Source organism: Coptis chinensis, chromosome 1 (genome assembly GCF_015680905.1).
Source record: "Coptis chinensis isolate HL-2020 chromosome 1, ASM1568090v1, whole genome shotgun sequence".
NCBI lineage: Eukaryota > Viridiplantae > Streptophyta > Magnoliopsida > Ranunculales > Ranunculaceae > Coptis > Coptis chinensis.
Window position 1 is genome coordinate 72,487,706 of NC_141456.1, and position 25,815 is coordinate 72,513,520.

General features: G+C 38.9%; 1 protein-coding gene and 1 long non-coding RNA gene across 5 annotated transcripts; one reads left to right on the forward strand and one right to left on the reverse strand.

Moving 5' to 3' along the window:
• The first annotated feature begins 10,521 nt into the window (after window positions 1–10,521).
• On the forward strand, window positions 10,522–16,459 carry LOC147525120 (protein ROOT INITIATION DEFECTIVE 3-like). Of its 4 annotated transcripts, none has more exons than XM_086605476.1 (5): window positions 10,522–12,759; window positions 13,604–13,803; window positions 14,227–14,354; window positions 14,781–15,010; window positions 15,991–16,459. In XM_086605476.1, exons 1-4 carry the CDS (start codon window positions 12,748–12,750, stop codon window positions 14,897–14,899), a joined length of 459 nt encoding a protein of 152 aa, XP_086461602.1. In that variant the 5' UTR covers window positions 10,522–12,747; the 3' UTR covers window positions 14,900–15,010; window positions 15,991–16,459. The 4 variants fall into 4 exon arrangements, with proteins under 4 accessions (XP_086461602.1, XP_086461598.1, XP_086461594.1 ...); XM_086605472.1 differs by having other exon boundaries at window positions 10,531–12,754; XM_086605468.1 differs by lacking the exon at window positions 14,227–14,354 and having other exon boundaries at window positions 10,531–12,759.
• A 580-nt stretch (window positions 16,460–17,039) lies between these two features.
• On the reverse strand, window positions 17,040–22,431 carry LOC147525121 (uncharacterized). Its single transcript, XR_015221036.1, has 2 exons — window positions 21,181–22,431; window positions 17,040–21,147 (listed from the first exon to the last, which is right to left on the reverse strand). It is a non-coding gene; the product is annotated as an uncharacterized LOC147525121 (long non-coding RNA).
• Between the last annotated feature and the right edge of the window lie 3,384 nt (window positions 22,432–25,815).

Here is a 25,815-nt window from a genome sequence, read left to right on the forward strand (position 1 = left end):
CACGTTTGTTGGTTTATTCCACTATACATTTTTTTTTTTATAATTTCTTATTTTTATTTCCTTTATGGGGGACAAACTAGTAAAATTGGGAATTTTGAGGATTTTGTGACGGTTGTAACTTCCTTTTTTTTTGTGGAAAAGATGAGACGTGTATGGCTCAAAATTCCTTTGGAGCGCTTGGAGGAACCAACAGTGGGAGCAAAAAATCACTCAGATGGATTGACCCTAGCGAGTTATCTTTAAAGTGCGGGTGACTTCCTGGAATCGACTCACATCCGTGACCAATTTTCCATTTTTGCAATTCTGAGGGCTATAGTTAGACCTCAACCCGACCGAACCCGCTAGAGGTGCACTCTTCTCTCTAATACTCAAATCACCCAAACCCTAAAAAAAAAACTCAAATCACCCAAACGAACAAACCCTAAAACAAGAAAAAACAATGGGGAAGAGGAAGGAAAAGGGGAATCATAAAAAGAGGAAACAGAAAATGAAACCCCTTAATCCACCAAAAATTGACATGGAATTATAACGAAAGTTGTACGCAAAACTAAAAAACTAAGTGCCTAGTTTCTGCGATTCAAAGTATGAATACGATAGGAAAGTCATTTTCAACATCCTTACAGTTTTGAGAAGTCTTTTGTGTTTCATTATTAATGATTTTCCAAACTTCACTAACCATTTTATTGAGGAAGAGCTTAGTTTTTTTAACGAGCCTTGGCCAAAAAAGTAGCCATGAGTGTGATCTTGTAACAATTTAAAGAACTAGGGGAATTGATACAGGAAGCATAATCGAGTAGGCATGGAGCCGACTATACTATGGTTTATGAGGTGATGTCAAGAAAAACTGAAGATACTAATTATAAAAAAAAAAGGTGTTAATTGTTAGTACCATCCACTCTCAACCACTTGTGGCAGACCACGTGTCCACTTTCAACCATAGGTCGGCACCACGACCTACAAGCACTACGCTCTAAGGTCAGGTCATCCAGACGACCTAGGAAATATAACTGTTGCGTGCTACAGTCAACGACAGCATTAATGAGAGACTTTACTCTGTAACGGTCTCCAGGTCTTTAATTTATAACAAACACATCTAGAAAGGGAGGAGACAACTTGACGCCTATAAAAGGGAAGCTCCATCTTCTCCACAGGGGCCTCAATCTTCAATCTCTAAGGAACTACGATTGACTTGATTCGAGTCTAGCAAAAGACTCGATACGTAGGCAACTCTTCTCCAAAGGAAGAGTGCAGCCACTTCTCCATCAAACCCGATCTCAGGTTGAAGGTATAATTCAATACCTAAACATTGGCGCCGTCTGTGGATCGAAATACTTGAAAATTCATCCACTCAACTCTCTCAAACTCTCTAAAATTTCCAAGCTCACGAAGCGTGATAATCAAAGGGAAAAGCTACCAAAATCATAGATTTGCAAGTGACAATTGGAGAGAAACAATATGCAGAATCGATGAATGGCAATTTAAATCTAACAACCAAGTCGCCACGTTCAAATTAGATAAGTACTCCTTTCAAAACTCCATTACTGCTAACTTTGAAATCATTTGTTTCTGGTCCAACAAAATAATTATGTTGCCAACAAGCTGCATCAAATAAATGTTCAGATGAGTTATTTATGCTCAAGATCACTACGTATGGTTCACTTATGAGTTCACGTGACATTTGGCTGGTTCATTTCCTTTGGCTTGAATCAGTGACAACACAGGTCCACGAATCCAGCTTACAGGTCGCTCCTTACCAGGTCAACTAAGGTGTTGATTCAACCAATCTCAAATAGAAATTTCAGAGCATGCTAATCTATGGACCTATATCAATGAGGAACCAGCGCAACTCATCACAGAGTTATATCAAAACCTCAGCCATATCTCATGCAAAGACCTCCGACAGGTCGTCCATCAGCCAGGTCGTCATCAGTCATGTCGCCCTCAGCCAGGTCGTCCTCCTCCAGGTCGTCCATCAGATCAGCAACATCATCAACTCAGGTCAGACAAAAATAGAAAAAAATGATTTTAGAAGGGAAAACAGTGGATTTTGACCTCAAAAATGGCTACCACGAAGCGAATCTAGGTGGTGATAGCGTGCGCACTGCCGAGATCTTTCCGAATTGGGCTCACATGCGTGATTCTGACAACTGTAGCCAAAGTTATGGCCAAAATACCAAAACACATACAAATTTACTCCAATAAGCTAAAGATCAGCTCGTCCTTAAGCCAGCTCACCCTCAGATTAGCTCATCCTCAGCCTAGGTCGTCCTCAACTCAGGTCATCCTCAACTCAGCTCATCCTCAACTCAGGTCGTCCTCAACTCAGGTCATCCTCAAGCCAACTCATCCTCAGATCAGCTCATCCTCAGCTCAGGTCATCCTCAGATCAAGTCATCCTCAAGTCAGGTCAGAGCAGGTCTACAACCTAGAAGAAGCAACCAATATTCCAACTATGAGAACAAACCAGTGAGTCGCTCGAATTGCAAAATGGAAGCTCCCTTACAGTTTATTGCAAGACAATCAAGTTGGGGGCTAGCCACAACCATCTCCAAACTGGGGCTAGTCATTGCCATCTAAACATGTTCAATTCAATTATCACGCTCTATGCACCTCCAGACTTACTACCGTTAGTTTGTACTCACTCTTTGATGTTAGCACAAATTTTTTACAGGTTAATCAAGCTCCAAAACTGGGGCTAGCTACAGTCACGCCAATTCAAGGCTAACTATCAACCATAGTGACGCCCCCAAAAGGCTAGCTATCAACAAATTAGCTTGAAGCCCTGCTAAGGATCAAGTTCGAACCACGCACTACGATGTCAGATTACAATCAAGGATGCTCAATAGGAAACAACCATAGTGACGCCCCCAAAAGGCTAGCTATCAACCATAGTGACTCCCCCAAAAGGCTAGCTATCAATCATAGTGAGACGCCCCCAAGAGGCTAGCTATCAACCATAGTGACGCCCCCAAAAGGCTAACTATCAACAAAAACGCCCACAAAGACGCGTAATCAACTTAACACCAACGCCAGGGTTAAGCTTGATTCAACCATAGTGATGCCCCCAAAAGGCTAGCTATCAATCATAGTGACGCTCCCAAAAGGCTAGCTATCAACAAAAACGCCTCCAAAAGGCGTACAAATCAACTTAACACCAACGCCAGGTTTAAGCTTGATTCAACTGTAGTTACCACTCAAAGGCTAATTATCAGTCAAATCCAATCCACGAACTATGATCTACGCATTACGAGCTATGACATATGATTTATCTTCTATGTACCACGACGTACAACCTACCACATTAACTCACAACAAAGCTCTAAACAACAAGCGACATCCAGCCTACAAAAACAGAAAATATTTTTGCAACAATCTCCATTTTTCAACCAAGTAAGATATGCGGTCTCATTTATTATCTTTCTTTACACCACTATTCTACAAACAGTTATATAAAGAAAAGGGGTTGTGTCAGTACCATCCACTCTCAACCACTCGTGGCAGACCACGTGTCCACTCTCAACCACAAGTCGACACCATGACCTACAAACACTACGTTCTAAGGTCAGGTCGTCCAGACGACCTAGGAAATATAACCGCTGCGTGCTACAATCAACAACAGCATTAATGAGAGACTTTACTCTGTAACGGTCTCCAGGTTTTTACTTCATAACAGACGCATCTAGAAAAGGAGGAGACAACTTGACGCCTATAAAAAGGAAGCTCCATCTTCTCCACAGGGGCCTCAATCTTCAATCTCTAAGGAACTACGATTGACTTGATTCGAGTCTAGCAAAAGACTCGATATGTAGGCAACTCTTCTCCAAAAAAAGAGTGCAGCCACTTCTCCATCAAACCCGATCTCAGGTTGAAGGTATAATTCAATACCGAAACATTAATGATGAGGAAGGAGATGGTGATGAAGAATAATATGGTGAAAAAGTGAATGAGGAGAAAGAAGACCCACATGTTGAGGATGAAGAAGATCCACATGCTGAGGAGGAAGAGGAAGAAATTGCAATTGAATAATGTTATTAATTAAACACCGCTCTTCTAGGAACTTTTAGATTTTGTATGGTAACAATACGCTGTTTTGACATGGGTTGTGAAGTGGTTAAGTCTACTATTAGATTTTGACTTAAGTCAACATTTGGCATAGGCTGTGAATTTGTTAAGTCTACAATTACATTTTGACTTGAGTCAACATTTGGCATTGGATGTGACCTGGTTAAGTCAAGAAGGAGATTTTGATTTGACTCATCATTTGCAAAGGTCAAGTCGTAGATTAAAGATGGACTTGGATGATGAGAGGGGACTGAACTAGACTCACTAATTAACTAGTGGACCCATTTGTGGGACTTGTAATAGGTTCATGTGTGGGCACTGGATGAGATACACCCATGACCCTAGGATTTGTCTCCCAAACTTTAGTCACTCCCTTTACATTTTGGTAATCATATCTATTGTCACTTTTAACCATAATATTCTCCCACATATTAACAAGTTGTTTGTCAGTACTTAGTGGACACTAATAACCAGCTAAGATATAGTGAACATCCCCCACCTTTTTTTCCCTAGACGCAAACATCCTAATGTTCTTGATCAAATCCATTCAATTCAACTCATCTCATTCTACTGAATATACTCTCCTCAATCCACCAAAGTACTCTTACAAACAAAATAACTCGGGTGTAGGCTCTCCATGAACCTCCCAAATGAAAAATAAACGACTTTTTGCCAAACCACATGACTGAACAAGAGTACAAAATACAACTTTATATTTTAAGGAACATAAACATCAATAAAATTCAAGTCCACATGAAAAGCATAGGAGAATATTATGGTGCATAGACAACATGGTCCCCTCCCAAATGAGTATTTGATTATTCAATAATGGGGACTATATTCAATAACAACAAACGAGAATCCCTAGTAATAGAAACAACAAACAAAAAAGCTCTAATTTTATATTCACACTTGAATAAAAAAGAACCCTCTAATATAACAAATCTTACATAATTAAATGTTATTATAATAATTATGACCTAATTTTTTGGTTTAAATATGCAAACAATTATTAGAGCATCTCTAGGTGGTAGTAGTATTTTCTTCAAATTTGAAGACTAAATTTGGAGAATCTGAACGCAAATTTTGACCAACTCTAAGTGGTCGCAAATATCGACCACAAATGTGATTGTAGACCTTACCACGTGCGCCATTGTTAATATCGCGCACTAATATCATTGTCGCGCACCATTAATATTGTCGCCCAACATTACCAGTGTCGCGTGTTATGCTTGTTTAAATGTCGCGCGACAGTCGGACTTTTGTCATTTCACACATTTTTTTTCAACATAGTTTCTCTAGTTCTAACAAAAAAATGGATTTCGACGACGAATACGTCTATAATAACCAAACAAGATGGAGTGGTGATGGTGAGGAAGATCAAAATAGTGGTAATAGTGCGCTAGTTTGGAGCAATCCCATGGGTGATCTAGATGATGAACCAAGCACTTCTGGAGCTGGAAATCAAGGAGCTGAGCCGGACGATCCATTGCTGCTTCAGTATCAGCAAGTCGATTTTGAATTTCCTGCTGAGGCTATGAATTTCAGCTATCTTAGACCGGTGTCTAGGAGGTTTCATGATAAGCATGTCTCAAGAGTTGTTCTTGAATAACAGGTATGTATTTTAATTTCATATATTAGCAGTAGTAGTAGTTAAATACGAATATTTTTATTTTATTTTTTTAATTTTAGTTTCATTTTGCGTACATTAGAGATATGTTATGTATCGGGTTCAGTGCACTCCACGTGCGCTTAAAATGTGGTGGGATGATATAAAAAAAGTCGGTGCACTTGACCATGTTAGAGATGCAATTCTAGCGACTCCCTTCGGTTATATAGTTGACATACCTTACAATAAGACTGACATTTAGGGAGTTATCAATAGTTTAGTTGAGAGATGGTGGGATAGTACACATACTTTTCACTTCCCTCAGGGAGAGTTCGTTGGGCTTCACTCCATTAGATTTTTGTATGATATCTGGTTTGACTATAGGATTAAGTTAGCCATTGAGATGTAACACTGAATTCCAGAGTTGTGCCTAAATGATGACTTTCTTCCCTTGTCTGACCGAGGAGTCATATGACAGTGTTGATATTATGAATTATGGTATCAAGGCTACATACATTACACCGTTGACTAATGATGATGGGTTGCAGTTTTTAATAAATTATTTGTCACTTGATTCTGATGATAGTCAAACACATGTTGATGAGTATGTAAGAGCTTTCTGTATGTATTTGATGGGCGTCTTGTTTCTCCCTTCTAGCCATTCCACGAATAACTTGGGGTATCTAACCAACTTTGAGCACTTGCATGAGTTGGGCGGTATTGATTTTGGTGGAGCCATATACTGTAATTTGTTACGTTATTTAGATAGAGCTTCTCGGTAGACTGGTGTTGTCAGTAGTCCCCAGATGGGAGGGCTTGTCATTCTCTTAGAGGTATGGTTTTATGAGTATTTTCGGGCTGCAAATCCTATCCTCACAGAGTACACTGATGAGAGCCTTAGCTAAAGGCTTGGCACGGACCTCGTCGAGCTCGTCTGACTAGTAAGATCAGTCATAACATAATTTCTATCCGAACCCAGATCGAGCTTAGCACACAGGCTTCTATTGTTTGGAGGCCTTGGCGGACATCTGTGCTCATTGATGCGAATGACTGTAAATACGCATTGTTCATTTTTCATAGGAGGATGGCATTCACTTGTGGGAGTGCTATGGAGTGGTATTTAGGGGATAGATGTTACAGACAGCTCACACCATGCTTTGGTATCCCCCTTGATCCGCCTACCCATGTATCAGAGGCTAAGGACATGACCTTACAGCAAGTCATCAAAAGAAACGTGGATTGGAGTTGGCTAGTAGCTTCTGACCTAATTATATTGCAGATTTATGAGCAGTATTACCGTTATTGGTTTAAGGTATCTATTGGTCATTTGCTCCCAGCTGTGGGTCGTACACGCAACATTCATTCGATTAACATAATGGGTGTCAGACGTGAATTTTAGATTGGCCACCATCACAGTCAACGTTTCAGGATGGACCTGTACACACATTTGTTCCAGCGCTAGATCCCCCTCATTCAAAGTGGCCTTGGGTTTTCAGTTTGAGTGATCCGAGTGGCCAGATGATTTACTATCCCATTTCTTCTATTGATGACACTCGTCGTACAATTAGAGCCTGACCTTGGACATCTACCTCTGGTAATTATTTTTATTGGTTTTGGTTTATTATTTTGGTTTATTATGAAAATGTCATAAATTATTAATGAATAATTATTTCAGGATGATCTACGCATGAGATATGAGACAAGTATTCGTGTAAATGATGGCATACACTCCTCGGTATTCGCCTACAATGTTGAGAGAGAGAGAGACTTTTTCCTAGGCTTATGTGGATTATGACGATTTGCAACTCCAGGTTGATGAGTTACAGGCTCAGATTGATCGCACAAGGGTGAGTTCATCACATGGACAGATGGAAAGTTCAGCACAAAGAAGGAGTTCACGGCTGAGGAGGCGTATGTAGGAAGTGAGGACTTGATGATTTATAATATTAAGTTTGTTGTATGACGATTATTATTATGTTGTGTGATTTAGAATTGTTCATTTAATCATTTTGATAAGTTCTAATTTACTTCCTTTGATCAATTTGATTTAGCAAATGAATTGCAATTTTTATTAATAGAACGACAATTAATACATGATTGCAAAAACATAAAATAAAAATAAATAAATAAAATACAACTATTACATATTACCCTTATTACATACTACTAGAGTTACTTTAGTTATCAAGTCAGTCATCATTTTCTTCATCATTGGCTCCTTCGTCGTCGGAAGCTTCATTTGTAATACTTGATCCAAATTTTTTTTTTCATATTTAGCTACAATTGCTTCTTGTTTTAGCTCTAAAACCTTTCGCAAATGAGGATTGACTTTGCCAACAACCTAGTCTCATTTTCCTCCTCTCTAACACGGAGTTTTTCTTGCTTAAAAAATAAATTTTTTTGTGTCTTCTCTTGCTTCAATTTCACCATAGTTTGAAATTGCCCATTTAAAATCTCTTCTCTATGTCTTCGGCTTTCTTTAAAAGCTTGAAGAAATTCATCCATATTTTTAGCAGTGGATGCAACATTACCCTCAACAGTAGAAACAATTGTCTTGTTTTTCTCAATTTCTTTGCTCTACTTCCTACCAATCGACCTCTCCAAAAAACCTTCGATACTGCTAGGATCGTATTCCGAGTACAGTGAAGGTGAATGGTTAGAGTGAGGCGTTGAAGGGGTTGAGGGTGAAGAATCGAAGCCTTTAAGATCTCCAGATCTTGCTTTCTTCTTTGGTCTTGGAGCTAGCGTTTTGTTGTGAAACTGAGTTCTTTGCCACTTTGGCGTATGTTTGACTAAATTATAACAATCTTCCCATATCCATGGTTTCCCAGTAGTAGCCGCATAAGTTGCTGCCGCGTTTGTAAGATACGTTTATTAAAAAAAAACAAAACAAAATCAATATCAAGTAGTATATAAACGAAGTATAAATTAAACGAAGTATAAACGAATTTTACAATGTCTTTACGTCCCCACCCGCTTGGAGGTTGTTCTTCAAGCTTTCTTAGTATAACATGATATTTGTTGAAGAATGCTAAAAGAATTGCCCAACATTGTGAGACTCCCTTCCAGTTACGGTTGTGGTTAAAACCTTGAATTTCATTCATCCTAGCCATAATTCACTCCTAATAAACTTGTCCCGATTGATCATTCCCTACTATAAGATCTTCTCCAATCTCAATCCATGCTCTAGTAAGAGCAATATTTTCTTCATTTGTCCAACTTGAACCCCTTCCTTGTTTTGGTTGTGACATTGAGAGTGTTATGTGTGAACTGGTTGAGTTGTTTGAGTTGAGTGTATATAAAATGAATAAGGAGATGAGTGTAGATATATGGATATAGAATTCCGCCCGTTTTTTGCTCGTTGGAACACGCGACATTAGCAATGGCGCGCGACAATAGGAGTGGCGTGCGACAGTACCATTGGCACAGTGTGCTAGTCAAAGTAAAAAAAATTTAGGGCGACATTACCACTGTCGCTCCGCATCCGCATCCCAAATCCCAAATTTGCAAACAAAAATGCGACTGGACAGGTGATGTGACCGAATTTGCTTCCACCTAGAGTTGCATTTCCGCGAAATTCCGAGTTTTGAAAGCAAATTTGAAGAATTTGGGAGGTGATACTACCACCTAGAGATGCTCTTAAACAAATAGCAGTGACATGAAAACATGAAAAAAAATGAGTTTTAACATGCAAAACAACGAGCTTTACCTAACAAAGTTTGCTCATTCTAGTTCGATCGATGATCAAAACCAACTTAACAAGAGAGTGAATAAGTCGTGAGAGAAACAAGAGTGAATGATGATAAAGAAACGTGAGAGTAAAGAGAGATTTAGAGAAACATGAGAGAAATGAGAGTGTTAGAAAGATTTCTCTCTGTTAGGGCCAGAGAGAGAGAGAAGTGAAGTGGAGGGAGTTAGTGAGTGATTTTCCACTTTTTTTCTACTAGGTTTATCGAGATCCCCATCTACCACGTATTTTGATAATGGTCAAGATTAAGTTGATCTTGCCCATTTAAAATTGAACCACATGTCTATTTGCAAATCGTAGATTTGGCGTCAATAGAGATAGTCAACAACTTAATCTTGACTCACGTGTGTGGCACATTAAGGGTACTCTGGGTATTATAAGAAAAAATGAGATAGACTAACGCAACATGTTACATGTTAATCAATGGGGTTGGCTCACGGTCAGGAGGATCAAAGTCTAAAAAATGATTATCTCTGGACCAAATCCTAATATCCCTATTATATTAGGAGGACCAAAGTCTTAAAAACCCGGAACTGTTCAATTCCAAGAAGGAATTGTTGTCATTATTCGGAGATAGTAGTTATTTCTAGGATTTACAATTGATTTGTTCACCTTTAGAGGAGGGAGGTGAGCCATTTTAGAGAGATACATTGATAGTTGTATGATGTTTAGCTTGTGGACAGTGAACCGAGCAAGTTTTAGATGCGAGGGATGAGAGTTTAACATGTGCGAGGATCCTGAAAAAACATATTTAGTGTTCGGTAAACACAATAAATCAGGGTTTAATGGTGCATGTTCACGCTAGTAAGTATTGAACCGTGAGAAATTACCATGGGGCGGTATATCGCACCCTCACCATTCTAAATTTCTAATAGGACACAATATATATATGATGATTGTGAAAAATATAATCGAATGAGTGAGCGGAGCGAACGATCTTGGCAGAAAGGGGGTTATCGAGTGAGCGGACAAAAACCAAGTTGGTTGGCTTCTCTCTGTCTGTTCTCATATCTCTTATGTTATTTCTCTTCGTCCCTCTTCCTCTCCGCTCAGCCCCCACTGCTGAGCAGTATACTAGTTTTATTAGTAAAGAAGCATGACGTATACTAGTTTTATTTTACTAGTGAGCGGAGCGAACGATTTGGACAGAAGGGGGTTATGCTGACATCTGTCCTCACCTATCCCTCTCTCTCCTTCCTTTTCTTTCCCTCTCCCTCTCCCTCTCCCTCTCCCTTTAACCAAATCCTAACTCACTCTCTCCCCACCCACAAACTCATCTCTCCCTCTCTCTTCTCCATCCTCCGCTCACGCCCTACTGCTTAGCAGTTATCTAGTTTAGTTAGTGAGTAACTGTGTATTCTCAGTGCCTCGAAAGGACGACTTGTGTAGCAGGTGAGCTTATTTATTCATAGCTCGATTATTAGAATATTGTTACGAAGCAGTGGTCGAGACATGACGGTTGTTATTCCAGCAAACGTATCATTGTCTACTCTAAGAGACATCCAACAATTCCATGCTCACACCATTAAAATTGGGCAATTCCATCACAACCCAACAACAAGACTCGTTCAATCTTGCTGCTCTTCATTTCAATCTTGTCCTCCAAAATCCATCAACGACGTTTACTACACTCTTTCCCTTTTAAATCATCATCAAACCACCCCTTGTTCATTTCTTTACAACACTCTTATTAGAGCTTTCAACCAACTCCATCAACCCCAACAAGCTTTTCTACTCTTCTATCAAATGCTTCACCGCTGCCTCTTTCCTGATAACTTCACCTTCACTTTTCTCATTAACTCTTGTGCTCGACTTTCCGCCCTTGAACAAGGGGAACAGCTGCATTGCTTTGCTTTCAAAACTGGGCTTATTTCAGATCTTTTTCTTCAGAATTCTTTGATTCATATGTATGCTAAATGTGACAAGATTGAGAGTGTTTGTAAAGTGTTTCAAGGAATGTCATTAGATGACAAGAATGTTGTTTCTTGGAATTCTATTATTGATGCGTTTGTTAAAGCAGGGGATGTTGATTCTGCTCGTAGACTGTTTAATGAAATGCCGGAGAGGAATGTTGTTTCTTGGAATTCTATCATTGCTGGATGTGCTAAGGAGTCACTGTTTGATGAGGCTTTTCGGCTGTTTCTCAGATTGCAACTTTCTGGGCTTGTCCCTGATGAAACCACATTGATGACTATTATCTCTGTGATTTCTAATCTGGGTCTTCTTTGCTTGGGCAAACAGATTCATGGATATGTTATCCGCAATGAATTCTCGCTTGATGCTGGTTTTGGTGCTGCACTTATTGATATGTATTCCAAATGTGGTACCATCCATAGTGCCTTAAAAGTTTTTCAAGACACTCAGAATAAGAATAATGTGGGACACTGGACATCCATGATTGTTGGTTATGCAGTTAATGGATTTGCCGAGGCGTCCCTGCGCCTGTTCTCTCAAATGCAAGCATGTGGGGTTAAACCAAATTATGTGACTTTTGTTGGTGTCTTAAATGCGTGCAGCCATGGCGGTCTTGTTGAACAAGGCATAAGGCTCTTTAACCTCATGAAAACTTATAATATAGAGCCTGGGATTCAGCATTATGGATGCTTGGTCGACCTTCTCGGTCGCTCTAATCTTGTGAGAGAAGCAAAAATGCTCATTGACTACATGCCTATGGAGCCTGGTGCTGTGATATGGAGTACATTGCTCGCTGCCTGCAGAAAGCACGGGGATATTGAGATTGGAGAGATTGCAGCCCAAAAACTAGTAGAGCTTGCACCCGATTATGGCGGTGGTTATATTCTCTTATCCAACCTATATGCAAATTCATGCAAATGGATGGAATTTGGTAGAATGAGGAGAATGATGGGAGAAAGGGGAGTGGAGAAGGTAGCTGGATTAAGTTGGATAGAAGTGGATGGTGAAATTCATGAGTTCCTAGTGGGTGATAAATTTCACCCAAGAAGCATGGAGATACACAGGTTGTTAGATGCAATACAGTGTAAACTGAGATGGGAAAAGGTATAAAAATCAGCTAGATCAAGTGTTAGATACAAGATAAGTTAGATTACACTTGCTCAGTGTATAAGACTCATTAGACCTGCAGACTGTGAAGCACAATGAGTCCAGCTCAATGTCCATCAACTTCACTGCAATGTGGTCTGCTATTGTACATTTTTCAAACCAACTAATGAAAACCATCTTCGCTCACAATGTGTATACTGTATACTGGTAAATTTAATGCTAACTGTTCACATCAGCCTTATCTCTACACTATATGTGGATCTGGAGGATGCAGTGCAATTGTCATTTCAGCTTCTGAAGATCGAACATGAAAGGTAAGGTACATTCTAATTTTCACTTTTTATATTGTAATCATCTTTGTGCTTGAGAATTATAATTACTTCATTGTTATAGTTTCAGTACAGTTATCTACCTCTTTTCGTTTTTTTGTACACAAAGATACTTTGTAAAGTTCTACGTCACAGAAATTGTTTATCTTGAGGGATGTTTACTTGATTGTATGAAACTGTTGAATCTTTAAAGCGACTCAAATTTCTTACTGACATGATTACATTTTCAATTAACAAGATAAATAAGAGTTTTTTTGATTGGCTATAAATAAGAGTTTTGCTGACTAATGCCTCCATAACTTTGAAGCTTCAATCCTTAATCCTCTTTCCCTAGCCGACTAATCTTGATGCAACTGTACGCATTTGGAAGTGAAGCGTACATTTCTTATTTTTTTTGCTCGGGAAAATAAATTCATTGATAAGAAAAAGTAGCCCGAGGATGCCTACAATACAAGGAAAACACTACACGTGAAAGATCAAGCAGCAAAAAACAATGACTTGAACCTATCATCGACTTATCTTCCTTTGTACTCTCTCCGCATGTGTTTTTGGTAGGATCACCCGAGTTATAGTTCTACAAAAGAGGTGGTTAATTTTTGAGAGACAAAAACCCTTGATGGTTAGAGGAATGCTAACATTCCATCTTAATAAGAGGCGCAGTTTTTATCTAAAACTTTTAAATATCATGTGCAGTTTTGGAACCTGGAGACTAAAAGTGTGTTTTCCTGTGAGATGGGCATGTTGTGATTTGCAAAGTGTGTTGCCTGTTAGCATTCCTTTTGAAGTTACTTGCTCAAGCACTTGCTAAGTTTTTTTCCATGATTGATGTCTCAGGCTTGGGGCATATCTGAGGGGAGGTTGTTAAGAACAATTGAGTTCCCTTCTATAATTGATGCAATTGCACTGGATCCTGTTGAAAAGAGTTTTTTTGCTGGCAGTAGAGATGGCAAGATATACATTACTGCACTTAGTGTTGAAAACACCTCTAGTAGCAGTTTTGGGATGCATACAACTGGTGCATTATCTGAGCACAGGTTTGCGAACTTCAACTTAGGATTAAGTCAGCTGTAGCTAATAATTCTTAGTCTTCCTTGATCTGCTTTGAACTTAGCTTACACTTTATAGTGGCACACCTTACACAAACATATCTAAAAACAGCTTTAAATGCTTAAATTCAAGCAGTTCTCTGTATTTCGTCTTTAATAGTTACCTGTTGATTTCATTTAAATCAATATTTCCAATATAAGGCTGTTTCTTATTTATTTCCGCTTTAAACATGGATGGGTAGGATATATCCGAATTCTTATCCGTCTTCCTTTTGATCTGCTTTGAACTTAGCTTACACTTTATAGTGGCACACCTTACACAAACATATCTAAAAACAGCTTTAAATGCTTAAATTCAAGCAGTTCTCTGTATTTCGTCTTTAATAGTTATCTGTTGATTTCATTTAACAGCAAGGCTGTTTCTTGCTTAGCTTTAAACATGGATGGGAACTTACTCGTATCCGAATTGGTGGATGGAACGATTCGTGTTTTAGATACTAAAACTCTTCAGATTGTTTGCATGTTAAAACATTCAAAAGGTATATGAGGAAAATTATCTATTTGCTCGCTTCACCTTCTTGAACATTTTGGTGTACGTGGAAAATTGGTTCTTTGTTTTAAACAAATTAATCTGTTGCTATGCGCTTAAGCAGCCAGATACTCTTTTTTCTCTCTTAACTGTAAGGAAACTAGTTTGGGTCAGTATTTTTTGCTGTATCCTTAAGTCCAAGTTTGGAGATAGCTCTTGTTCACATTAAGCTTGAGGCATTCATGTTAATTTATTGTCATATACGTCTTTTCCTTATTTGTGTTCAATATCTGGGAAGCTTTTGTTGTGGTTTTACGCTGTATCTTTATGTAAAGGGTGTGACTGACTAACCGGTGACTTTTATCTAGCTCCGGTTCTATCTTCTAGATATTGCTCTCGATCAACCCATCTATCTGACTTGTGCTTGACTTGCCAGGTCCTGTCAATAATGTTCTTTTGATTAGGCGCTCATTCTTCCAAAATCCTCAGACAGCAGTGAACAGACAGGCTTCTAGAAGGCATAGGTCGTCATTCATTACCACCACCTCTGTATGAGTATACAAATTCAAAAGACAATGACAATGATGTAAATTCCATTATCACTCTTCCGTCAGCCTGCACTATTACACTTCTCATGTGATGAGCAGTCATATTAAAGAATTTCAGGTTACTTTTTAGTCTTACCAATCTTCTTTAAGCTTGCGCACATACTTTTGGTAGATTGTTTCTTTATCTGCATTTAATCTTTGTATATGTTATGTATAACTTCCTTATTTTGTGGATTTATTAATATTTTGCTAGTTCAATATTGTTTTGTTCGGGAAAAATTGTCCGTCAAGAATTTTATTCAGGAAATTTAAGTTTTGCATAAGACGAAGACTTGATTACATGCTCTACTAAAGACATCAGCTAAGATCTGGCATTAAACTCCAATATTTTATATGATTTATCAGCAAGGTAACGATATGATTCTTAATTGATTTATATATAAAAAGGTTAAAATAGAAAAGCTGAATGTTAAACAAGAAAAGCTGAGTATCATATTCGGATTATACTCTTTGGTAATTGTGTCACCTCTTTTAAGGTGGAAATTTGAAAGTTGAAACCCCTTAGTGCGAGCGTTTTGGGATGAGTGAAAGGGCTTACCTAGACTTATAAATATATCTAGTATTAGAGTTTATGATCAGCAGATCAGATAATGGCCTTGAAAACTTTTAAATTTGCTTTCCTCTTTTGATAATATTAAAACATTAACTGATAGTGACCGTTTGTGGAGATTATTCAAATTGAAAGTGATGATCTTTGCGAAATAATCATACATTCATACATGAGGCTTCAAGTCATTTTACGATTTAATGTTTAATATGTCAATGAACAGTGCAATATGCTGCATATGTGATGAATTTGTGTCCAATCGTGCACAGTTGCACTGTAGGACGTGTTATTTTTTGTCCTACTTGTTTCTTCTGACGCATCTTTTATGTATACAACCTTCCTATGATACTACTTTGCTATACGCAAGTTGTTTTGAAGTTTGAGCCTTAATTAACTACTTATCTTATTCTTTAATTTCCTGTAGCTACGCTTGTGGAGTATTTGGTAAGCCTAAGAACTGTTTTCTAAATCTTTGTGGTCCTTCATTTCAGCAACAAAGTTCATCAGCCGCCTCTGAAATGCAGATGGAGAGACTAAGACTTGACTCCAAAATATCTCTTGAGATGGCCCATCAATGGATGAAAATGTATGAAGACTATCGCTTTTGCGTAGATGAGCTTGTTGATGGTGATCAGAACAAGTGGATGTGACCACAAATGCTGCCCACTACATCTGACAACCAACTATTCAAGTTTTGTAGGTATAGTCCAAGTGTTTTAAGTAATTTAGCTTTTCATAGGGCAAATTGCAACTTTCATAGTGCAAGGCACCAATCTGGGTGTCCAAAGCTCTTCCAGGGGTGGCGGCCTTTTAGAAGTTGTTCTTGGTGTCTTAGATGGCCTCCGGAGGATGTCCTAATTACCCTCTAATGTGATGTGTAAAGGTTCACTGTCCAGTCCAGTGTTTGGGTATCCACAAGATCTCTTCTGTCCAAAGGAAATAGTTCCAATTCACTGCTTATTTTTGGGTTTTAATGGCTTGCACAGAACACACAGAGGGTCTGTCTATTGTTATGTGATTGGGAGTAGGGGTGTGCATAAAATCAGGCTAACCGACCGAACCGAACCGGTCGGTTTTGGGTTGGTTATGCTTATTAGTCGGGTCGGTTCGGTTAAGTATATATGAAAACTGATAGGGTCAGTTCGGTTGTCGGTTTAAACCCGAACAGAACCGAACCAACCCGTTATATATAATATATATATTAGAGTACAGGCTGGCTCTCTGACGGACCATCCGTTTACGGACTCTTAAAAAAAATAAGAACTCACGTGTGAAAAGTTTTGAAAACAAAACAAATTGAGAAACATTAAATAGGTGGGCCCTAAAAGGTTGTCTCTCTACTGTCTCTAGTCTCTTTTCATCAAACCACTCTGTCTCTATTCTCTCATCTTTTTTGTCTTCCCAATTTTGTATCTCCCCTTTTCTTTCTCGTCGGTTCATGTATATTTTACAGGATTGGGGTTTGATGATCAAGTTAATATTTGTCAATCACAACAGTTGGTTAATTAATGCTGAAATTTATAATAAATCATGACGATAATTGAAGAGCTTGAGAAATAGAGGCTTATAGGCAACGAATTATCAAAACAGTATTGAAACTTCTATGTCCTTTTTTTATTTCATCAAAGTATCTTCTCCTCAATTATCACAACTCGCTATTAACAACCCCATTTCAATAGCAGTGCTCAAAATCTTAAGAAGAATCCCCTAAGCTTCTTCCACAATACACAATAGTTGGTAGTGTATTAGTCTAATTATTAATTAAGAATAAGAGAGTGGAGAAAAGACTTTGACTTAAATTTCATCAGCACAAGAGAAAACAGATAATTGGAAAGGGGGAGAAAATCCAAAGGATGAGAACGAAGAAGAATAATGCACTCTTTCATGCTTTTATACCACTTTTTTATATGAACTCCCACAATAAGGTAGACCTTCAACCTTAAATTTAAAACCATTGATTGTTTCTAGGTTAGAGCACTACACGAATCTCTAGAAAAGTTAAGAGTTGGAAGTTGAGGTGGAGAGTCATTTATTATTTGTGGAGAGGGATGACCCTACCTAATAAATAGTGTGGGAAGGACAAGCTAAATGAGAAGGAGTCGGGAGAGGGAAGAGAGTTCTTTTAACTTCTTTCTTTATTGTGGGACCACACTTAGGGGCTAGTTGAGAAAATTTAAGATAAGAAAAGAGAGAGAAAGTTTAACACGTGAGTTCTTATTTTTTTTAAGAGTCCGTAAACGGATGGTCCGTCAGAGAGCCGGGCTGTATTAGAGTATACATATTTAATTTGATTTAATTTAAAAATATGTGAAAACTGGTCAGTTTGGGTCGGTTAATTTCGGTTAAACTGTAACCCAGTCAGTTCGGTTTGGGGATCGGTTAGGCTGGAAATTGGTTCGGTTCGGTTACTGTAAAGTATAAACCGATAGGGTCGGTTCAGTCATCGGTTTAGTTCCAAACCCGACCCGTGCACACCCCTAATTGGGAGTTCAATGGATTGATGGCCGTGAATCTAGGTTATTAGTTAATTAAATTTCATATTACAGGGAGGGTCATTATGTTTAGCGATTTATTCTGGGTCCAAAGAATTTCGTTTTTAGCCTTTTACCTGGCAGGTAAATTGTTTTGTTTCCACTTTTATCTAATACAAATGACTTCTATATCTTTAAAAAAAAAAAAATCTTATTGGTTTTTAGATACATAGATGTTATAGTGTTCTGACTAATCTTACGTATTTGTTATTGGCGCAACAAGCACAAGTGGAAACTTTCGACGTCCTGAGACTTTATGTTATCTTCATCTTCAAGTTTCACTTTGCGATTTCTTGTGGTTAGATAATGGGCATAGTAAGAATTGAAGATTCTCTTCTAGGTCTCTCTATATTTCCTTTTGCTCCCAAGTCCCACCTGCATTGACCTCAAGTTAGTCCACTCCCGAACTTAGTAGCTCATTTTGAAATGCAAAATTTCTTCCATGGTCTCTTTCCTCATGTGGTCTGCTGCACAGGGTAAGATCAACTGTAGATAACTTCATTAGGAGAAGAAGCTAATTGTTAACTTGTGCCTTTTATGTACGCGTGATGAGCAGTCGGTCAGTAACACTTTCATCCATCACCAGGTATTATTGGCTTGTTTACTGTCACTTTGTCCATCGATGGGGTGGGTTGGGTAGTCCTGTAATCGGGTTAAGTAATAATTTCATCCTGGTCTTTAAAGTTTGTTCCAATGACAGTTGCCAGTTGTGGAATATTGTATCTTTGGAAGATATATGGAGCCTCTGGGTGGAGAGGAACATGAGAGATTTTCTGATTCCAGAGTATACCTTCTCCATTGGGCAGCTTTGTATTCATATGAGATTCGTTGTTGGACATGGAGTAGTTTTACCCAAGGATGTGTACATGCTTTGGGCATTGCGGGTACTTTTTTCGTAGATGTACTCTCTTATTTAGATATCTCATACTACATTCTCTTACAACTCTACTTGTAAGGACTATAGGAAAAAGTTCCATAGTAATCTAGACTGTTCTGAAGTTGTGTTTATAGAGTATTGGTCGTCTACAATTGCACAATTTTGTTTTTGTCCGCCAGTACCGTGGTAATTCTTTTGGAGTTGGGTTTTCCATTCTTTGAGCTAGGTTAGGAGAAAGATTGTTACCTAGGAATGCTTAGATCATGCTCCACATGCCAAGGGTTGTGGAGCTAGTGTTTGGGGGTCATCCTCTTTAACTACAGTAAAATGTGAAGTAGTGAACTTGTTGCCACGGAGTCGTTTTTGAGATTAAATGGGGAAGTTTATTGGTTAGGTTCCATATTTTCATCTGTACTGAATGAGTATTAACTTGTTGATCTGTATGCTTGTATGTTGTTTTAATCTTCTGCTTTTTGCAGAGTTCCTTACGGAGGGAAAGGGAAGAGGCAGTGATGGTGGATTTTAAATGTGTTTTTTAGGTATAGATAAGATAAGGTGTTGCTCCCTTAGTAAATAATGGAAGTATAAAAAATAAAAGAAAACCCACCCAGCCCAACAGTATCTAGCACTCTGCTTCTTGATTTTTTTCCCTTTCCAGAGTCCAGATTGACTCAGCCTGCAGAACGTGCACCAAATTGTTATTTCTGTAGAGAGGGTGAGAAGGTTTTCTACTACGGGTTAACTAGTGTTACCCCCTACTAGATGAGCCAATTAGGATTTCCCCAACTAGATGGGGAAATTAGGGTCTGAGTACACACAAAAAAAACACGGTCAACCAACCCTAATTTCCCCATCTAGTTGGGGGAAATCCTAATTGGCTCATCTAGTAGGGGATAATACTAGTTAACCCTTCTACTTATCTCTATGACTCTATGTCAGCTTCTTGGGAATCAGGTAGAGAAGGGTACACAGTCAATACCTAACAACACAAAACAACTCATAGATTCTTCCTTTCTTTGTTTTTCTTCCCCTCCCCCGCCTCAACAAGAATGTGTATTAGAACATAGCCCGACTTTCCGGCATTTTATTCTCTCATGCCCACAAGCTTATTATTTTTTCCCTTTTCTAGAATATTAGAATCACCTCCCTGAGTTTTAGATAATATTATCTTCTAATTGTTCTGGGCTTAAACTGAACATAAACCAGTGCACGGATGTGATTATGTGAATACTTGTTTATTCATTGTGGTGAGTTGATCAATTTTGAATTGCCTTGATGGTCGCAATTATATTTGTTTGGTGTTCATTCACTGTAACAAATTGATTTGGATAGTCATTTGGGGTGTTCTGGTGATTTGAAATACATAATATGTTGTGCTCTGAGCCGCTGATTAAACACAGTTATTTCAAGATCTGTACAGTGCACGCCTTGTAGATAGGAGAAAATCTTTATTCCAGGTTTTTTGGTTCATTCCAGACAAACAGAAAGTCGTCCTAAGATTTACTTGGGGTCATATACCAGTGTGCTGTACAATTTCGATGAAGACCAAAGTAACTCTTTGCTCTTCGATTTCAATATAATCATGTCTCCCAATAGAGGTTAGAACGGTACTATGTTAGAACAGACAATCATGACTTGGATGCTGAAAATCACTCCAACAATGAAAATCACTCCAACAATGATTATGTTCTGAAGGGATTATTGTATCAGATTTCTTTAGTAATCGTAGAGCACAAATTAAGAGCAGTTACAATTCTTGTTAACAACTTCTCAGTTCCTTGTGAAAAAAACTGCTTACTTCACCAGAATATACAAGATTAGCATTTAGCAGTAGCATCAACTCTTGATCCGCCTAGAGAACTGTTCTCCCCAGCAGTAGTAGTATAATAATGAATAAGAGGTGGGCTCACTTTTATCTGACGGTTCACATGTCCAGATCTATCTGAGATTATATATCCCATAATCGATGACTGGTATTAGTGTATTACTCGATTGAAGGGGTGTATGCGTCTGCTTACTGATTTGTGGTGTGGGGATGTTCTTCTGACTCATTTCATGTGAATGTGGTTGGGTGTAAAGTAAGTTAATGGCGTTTAGATAAACCTTCCTTCCAAAGTTGAATTTTACTCGATAGATTTATGACTAATATGATGAACGAACCACGCCTCACCTACAAAATAATCAACCGCTCGATTGACTTTCGGATTGTTGACATTCAAGTAGAAGGAAAAAATTTAAACCTTAGAAGTTACAGGTCTGTGATGATATTAAACCTTAGAAGTTACAGGTCTGTGATGATAGAATGTAAAACACTTTGTACAGTTGCACCAAATGTTGTAAATGCCATATTGGTCACATACTCCTTCCATAGTTCGTTCCCCATAATCCTGACCTCTTCTCCATCCCTCTGTCCAGTTTTTTTAGCCCTCCTCAGTCAGTTTTTTTTATCCCTCCTCAGTCAGTTTTTTTTATCCCTCCTCAGTCAGTTGCTTTCTTTCCTTGTGCTCTAAGTTGTCTTCTTTTTTCTTTTGTTGGAAGTTAAATAGAGTTAGGTAGATTCCATGGATGTGGACTTACTAAAGCCTGCAACAGAAGATCAAATATTAATGGAGATGATGATGATAATATATGCAGATGGATAAGCTAACTGAATTTCTTGGACCCTACTCTGAAATGCCATTGGCAGAGTTATCAAGTGGCACTGCTACTAGCAATGATCCTACACTACCTATCTTTGATAACTCAAATTTAAGTTCACCAATATTGTTTAGTCCTTCCTCCATATCATTTATCAACAATACTTTTCAAGAACCAATTACACTAGCTATGTTATCCAATTCCATGCCTGAGAGGTTAAGAAACTCGGGTGAACTATCGAATGCATTGTCTTCATCTTCACAGAAGAGAAACTCTATGGCAGCAATGAGGGAGATGATATTCAGGATTGCCGCAATGCAACCAATTCACATTGATCCAGAATCTGTAAAGCTGCCAAAGCGAAGGAATGTTAAAATATCAAAGGATCCTCAGAGTGTTGCAGCCAGACACAGGCGTGAAAGGATAAGTGAGAAGATAAGGATACTGCAGAGATTAGTTCCTGGAGGAACCAAAATGGATACAGCCTCAATGCTGGATGAAGCTATTCATTATGTAAAGTTCTTGAAGAATCAAGTTCAGTCCTTGGAGCGAGCTGCAACAACTAGCTGCAACAACTAGGCCTATTTGGTTTGGTTTCCCGACGGCTTCAGTTTGTAATGCAAGCCATTCATCTTTGGCAAAAGCTTATCAGCCTGTTCAAATGTTCAGTGCTAAGCAGATGCTTAGCTGAAGGAGATTAGTCGTATTTTAACTTAAGTACATTGTTTCGAAATAATGTTTTGTGTGCTTGTAAAGGAAGATTCTGTGATTTTGCTTAACATTCACTACTGGTGTTGTCATCTGTAGGTTTGTCTATGTTATCGATTATGAATAATTTTGTTGCGCTGCACAACAATTTCTTCATTATTCTCATTACATCTTAATGCATGTATTCTTTTCAGCACAAAGTAAAACTTTATAACAAAAGGAACTGCTTTCAGTACTACAAGGAGGCTTCATAGCAACTCCCGTGTCCCAAAGAAGATTACGTTTTAACTCGTGTAGGGAAACACTATGTCTCGACAGTCGACACAAGGTGTATACTTTAAATTCAGAAAATGACAAGCTAGTCATTGTTTGCTCGAGTAAAGCTTCGAGAATCTCTATTGAATTTTATGTACTGAGGCAGTGAGAGGCTAAACTTGTGTTCATCATGTTTCTCAACATGCAAAGTAGTGCTCACTGCTCAGTGTATTGCCTGGCTGGTTGTTGGTGAATGCGACTTTTAGCAAGAAAAGAAATAATGTTCAACAAAGTTAATGCATCCAATAAGAGGAAGTTAAGATTTGAATACTAAAGAAGGTAGTAATTAATAAGGTACTGCGGTACTGCCGACTAGAATGTTTCATTTTTTCTTTTAATTTACTTCTGGATACAACTAGGGATATTTGATGATGTTGTTGCTATTGAATTTGAAATTGATTTTTTGGCTTGTTTTGAATCCATATATGTCAGATATATTCAAGAAGCAAAAAATGGAAAAACCAGTATATTTTGATATCCTATACATATCGAGGGAGTGGCCGACCTTCCACTTTCGAAGAGCTCAAAAGGAAGATTACATTAACTTAATTTAGATCTAATATAAATAGGAAACTAATGATATTAACCTATTACTAATTTAATAAAATAAGAAATATCGTAATTTAGTAATTTTTCTTATGCATCATATTTTCCGGTTTGAAAGAATCTTGTCCTCGAGTTTGGTTGAATGTAAACCCGCCAAAATTTGCAAAACTCTTGTACTTTACCATTAAGGAATGGCGACCTCAAATTTTGTCTTTTATTGACTCACAAAAACCATAATGCACCACAATGTATCTAGTATTCCAGTTGAGAAATAATTTAATGGTTGCAACTGACTATGTAGCACTTAACTGCCTGGCAAGCGAAATCGTCTTTTTGGAAAGAAAAGGGTCGACATAAACATCTTCGGAAAACGTCATATCAGAAGAACTTATCTGGTTTTGATGTGCAAAATTTTCAGAAGCTAGTAAACACTTGGCGTGAGATAAAATACCACGACAATGAGTGGACAACTGATCACCATACGCCCCAACCAGTGTCGTGAAATTAAATGGAATCAGGTACCCACGGAATGCCAACAGGATCGAATGAAATTCAAAGATGCTAAAAATTGGGTTTTGTAATTACAACATCAGAAAGGAAATAAGTATGCTGATTTGGTATTGCCAACAATGCACCCAAGAGGATCATGAGATCATCTTCGACCTCCTTCATAGGCTCAAGCTTCCCAATTCGAATTTGTTGCACAAGCACACAATCATTTGGTGGATTATGTTGGACTGAACTGCGATCATCATCTTGTCCATATTCATCCTGTTTTGGAAGTCTATTACGATGCTGGTAATGGTCGTCAATATGAGAAGTTTGAATGACCAGCATAGCTGGTTGAGAAATACATCTGGCAGACGCGGGTGACAATGCCTTCTTTGTTGAACAAAGCTGATGGTGCTGAAAGTTTTGGACCGTGTCCTCATCATTGATGGTTCCCTATTCAGGAGATTTAAATAACTGCCATTTTCCACTTCTGTGATGTACCTATCTGAACTAGAAGGCAGCAAAGCCCAAGTAGCATCGACTTGTGTTTCACTCGCAACAATCAGCAAATTGTCCCCATTGTGTTCTCTATTCTGGTATTCTGCAACTTGTTTTGGTGGTGATGGAAATTAAGGAAGTGGGGTGTTGTGGCTGGTGGCTGGTGGCTGGTGGCAAGGCTTGATATGTTGTGTTGGTTCCGGACGTAGCTGGTGTTTATTGCAGCTAGACAGCAATGGAAGATGGTGGTCGCCTTCATCATGGACTTTGTGAGGGAGTAATATTCACATCCAATGAATATCAAACACGTGTCTAGCACCTCATATCCTCATCCTCAAAGCTCGCTTCATAATGACTCGACTTAGGCAAGCGACCTATGCAACTCGAGCCCAGAGCGATGTCACCACCAACCGATCTCATGTACTCGTCTTGCGAGCTTGCTTCAAAGTGACTCGAGTAGAATAGACGATCTCGCCCAGAAGCAATCTCCTCAGTACTCACTCTCCCCTTCCCACAACGGCTCGTAACGTATGTCTTTATGACTGCCATCAAGACCGAAGCTTCAGGTACGCATCAAAATAAATGTCCATAACTCGCCATCATGGCTCGCAAGTGACCTGAAGACCTGAATCTGACCTGACGCGGGAGAGCAGGAGGCGCGGGCACTTTGCCTATATAAAGAGGATGAGGAACTACGTCTGACCTAATTGAAGTCCCCCCCCCCAGAGAGAGAGTTTGATACGTAGGCAGTTTGTCCATACGAACTCGGTCAATTCAATCCCCCCAAATCAACCTACACCTATAAGGTCAAATAGATTCAAGCCTTTACATTGGCGTCGTCTGTGGATCGAATTACTTGAAAATTCATCTATGCAAATTTCAATTTCTTCCAATCATTTTCATAAAATCGTCAATTTTTAAGCCAACGAAGCATAGAAAGCCTACAAGAACAAATGAAGGTTATGGTCACCCAAATGGGAGCAATGAACGACAGTATCAACATACTACGACAAGAAAACGCGGCATTAAAAATTAGGCCGTTACACAAAACCCGAACGGAGTCACCGTAGAGGACGGCATGAACGAGGTAAATCAACAAATTAACAGCCTCTCCTAGCGTATGACAGCAGCACGTGCCCTGGTCAGCACGTAGCTCGCTACATTCAAAGCCTCGCACTCTATAGTGCACAGGAGTTCGACAACCTACAATGCCGCTTGTTTCCTACAAGCCTGAAGGATGGAACTCTCAATTGGTTCTATTTGTTGGAGCCGAACTCAGTCAACAGCTTTGAGAAACCGACGGATCAGTTCGCTAGCCAGTACGTCCACAACAGACGTAAAAAAGCCGACCTCGACTCACTCTTCCAGCTGTCTCAGAAGAGTGGCGAGCTAATCCGCACATTTTTAGGGTGATTCAAGACAAAGCTACTATCCATGGAGAGCGGCCTCAAGGAGTCGTTCGCCACCCTGGCATTCACCAACGCGATCAGGAAAAGCACCGATCTGTCTAGGTCACTAATGAAAGAGCGTCCTGAGACATTGGCCGAGTTGTATGCCAGTGTGGAGAAATATATCAAGCTACAAGAGGACATGGAACATGAAGGCCTGAAAGAGGAAGAGGAGGTCGCTGAGATCTCAGAAGCCACCCATCTTCTAAGAAGCGACCAAAACAACAAAGACAACAGTTTGGTACCAGGACGCACGCGAAACAC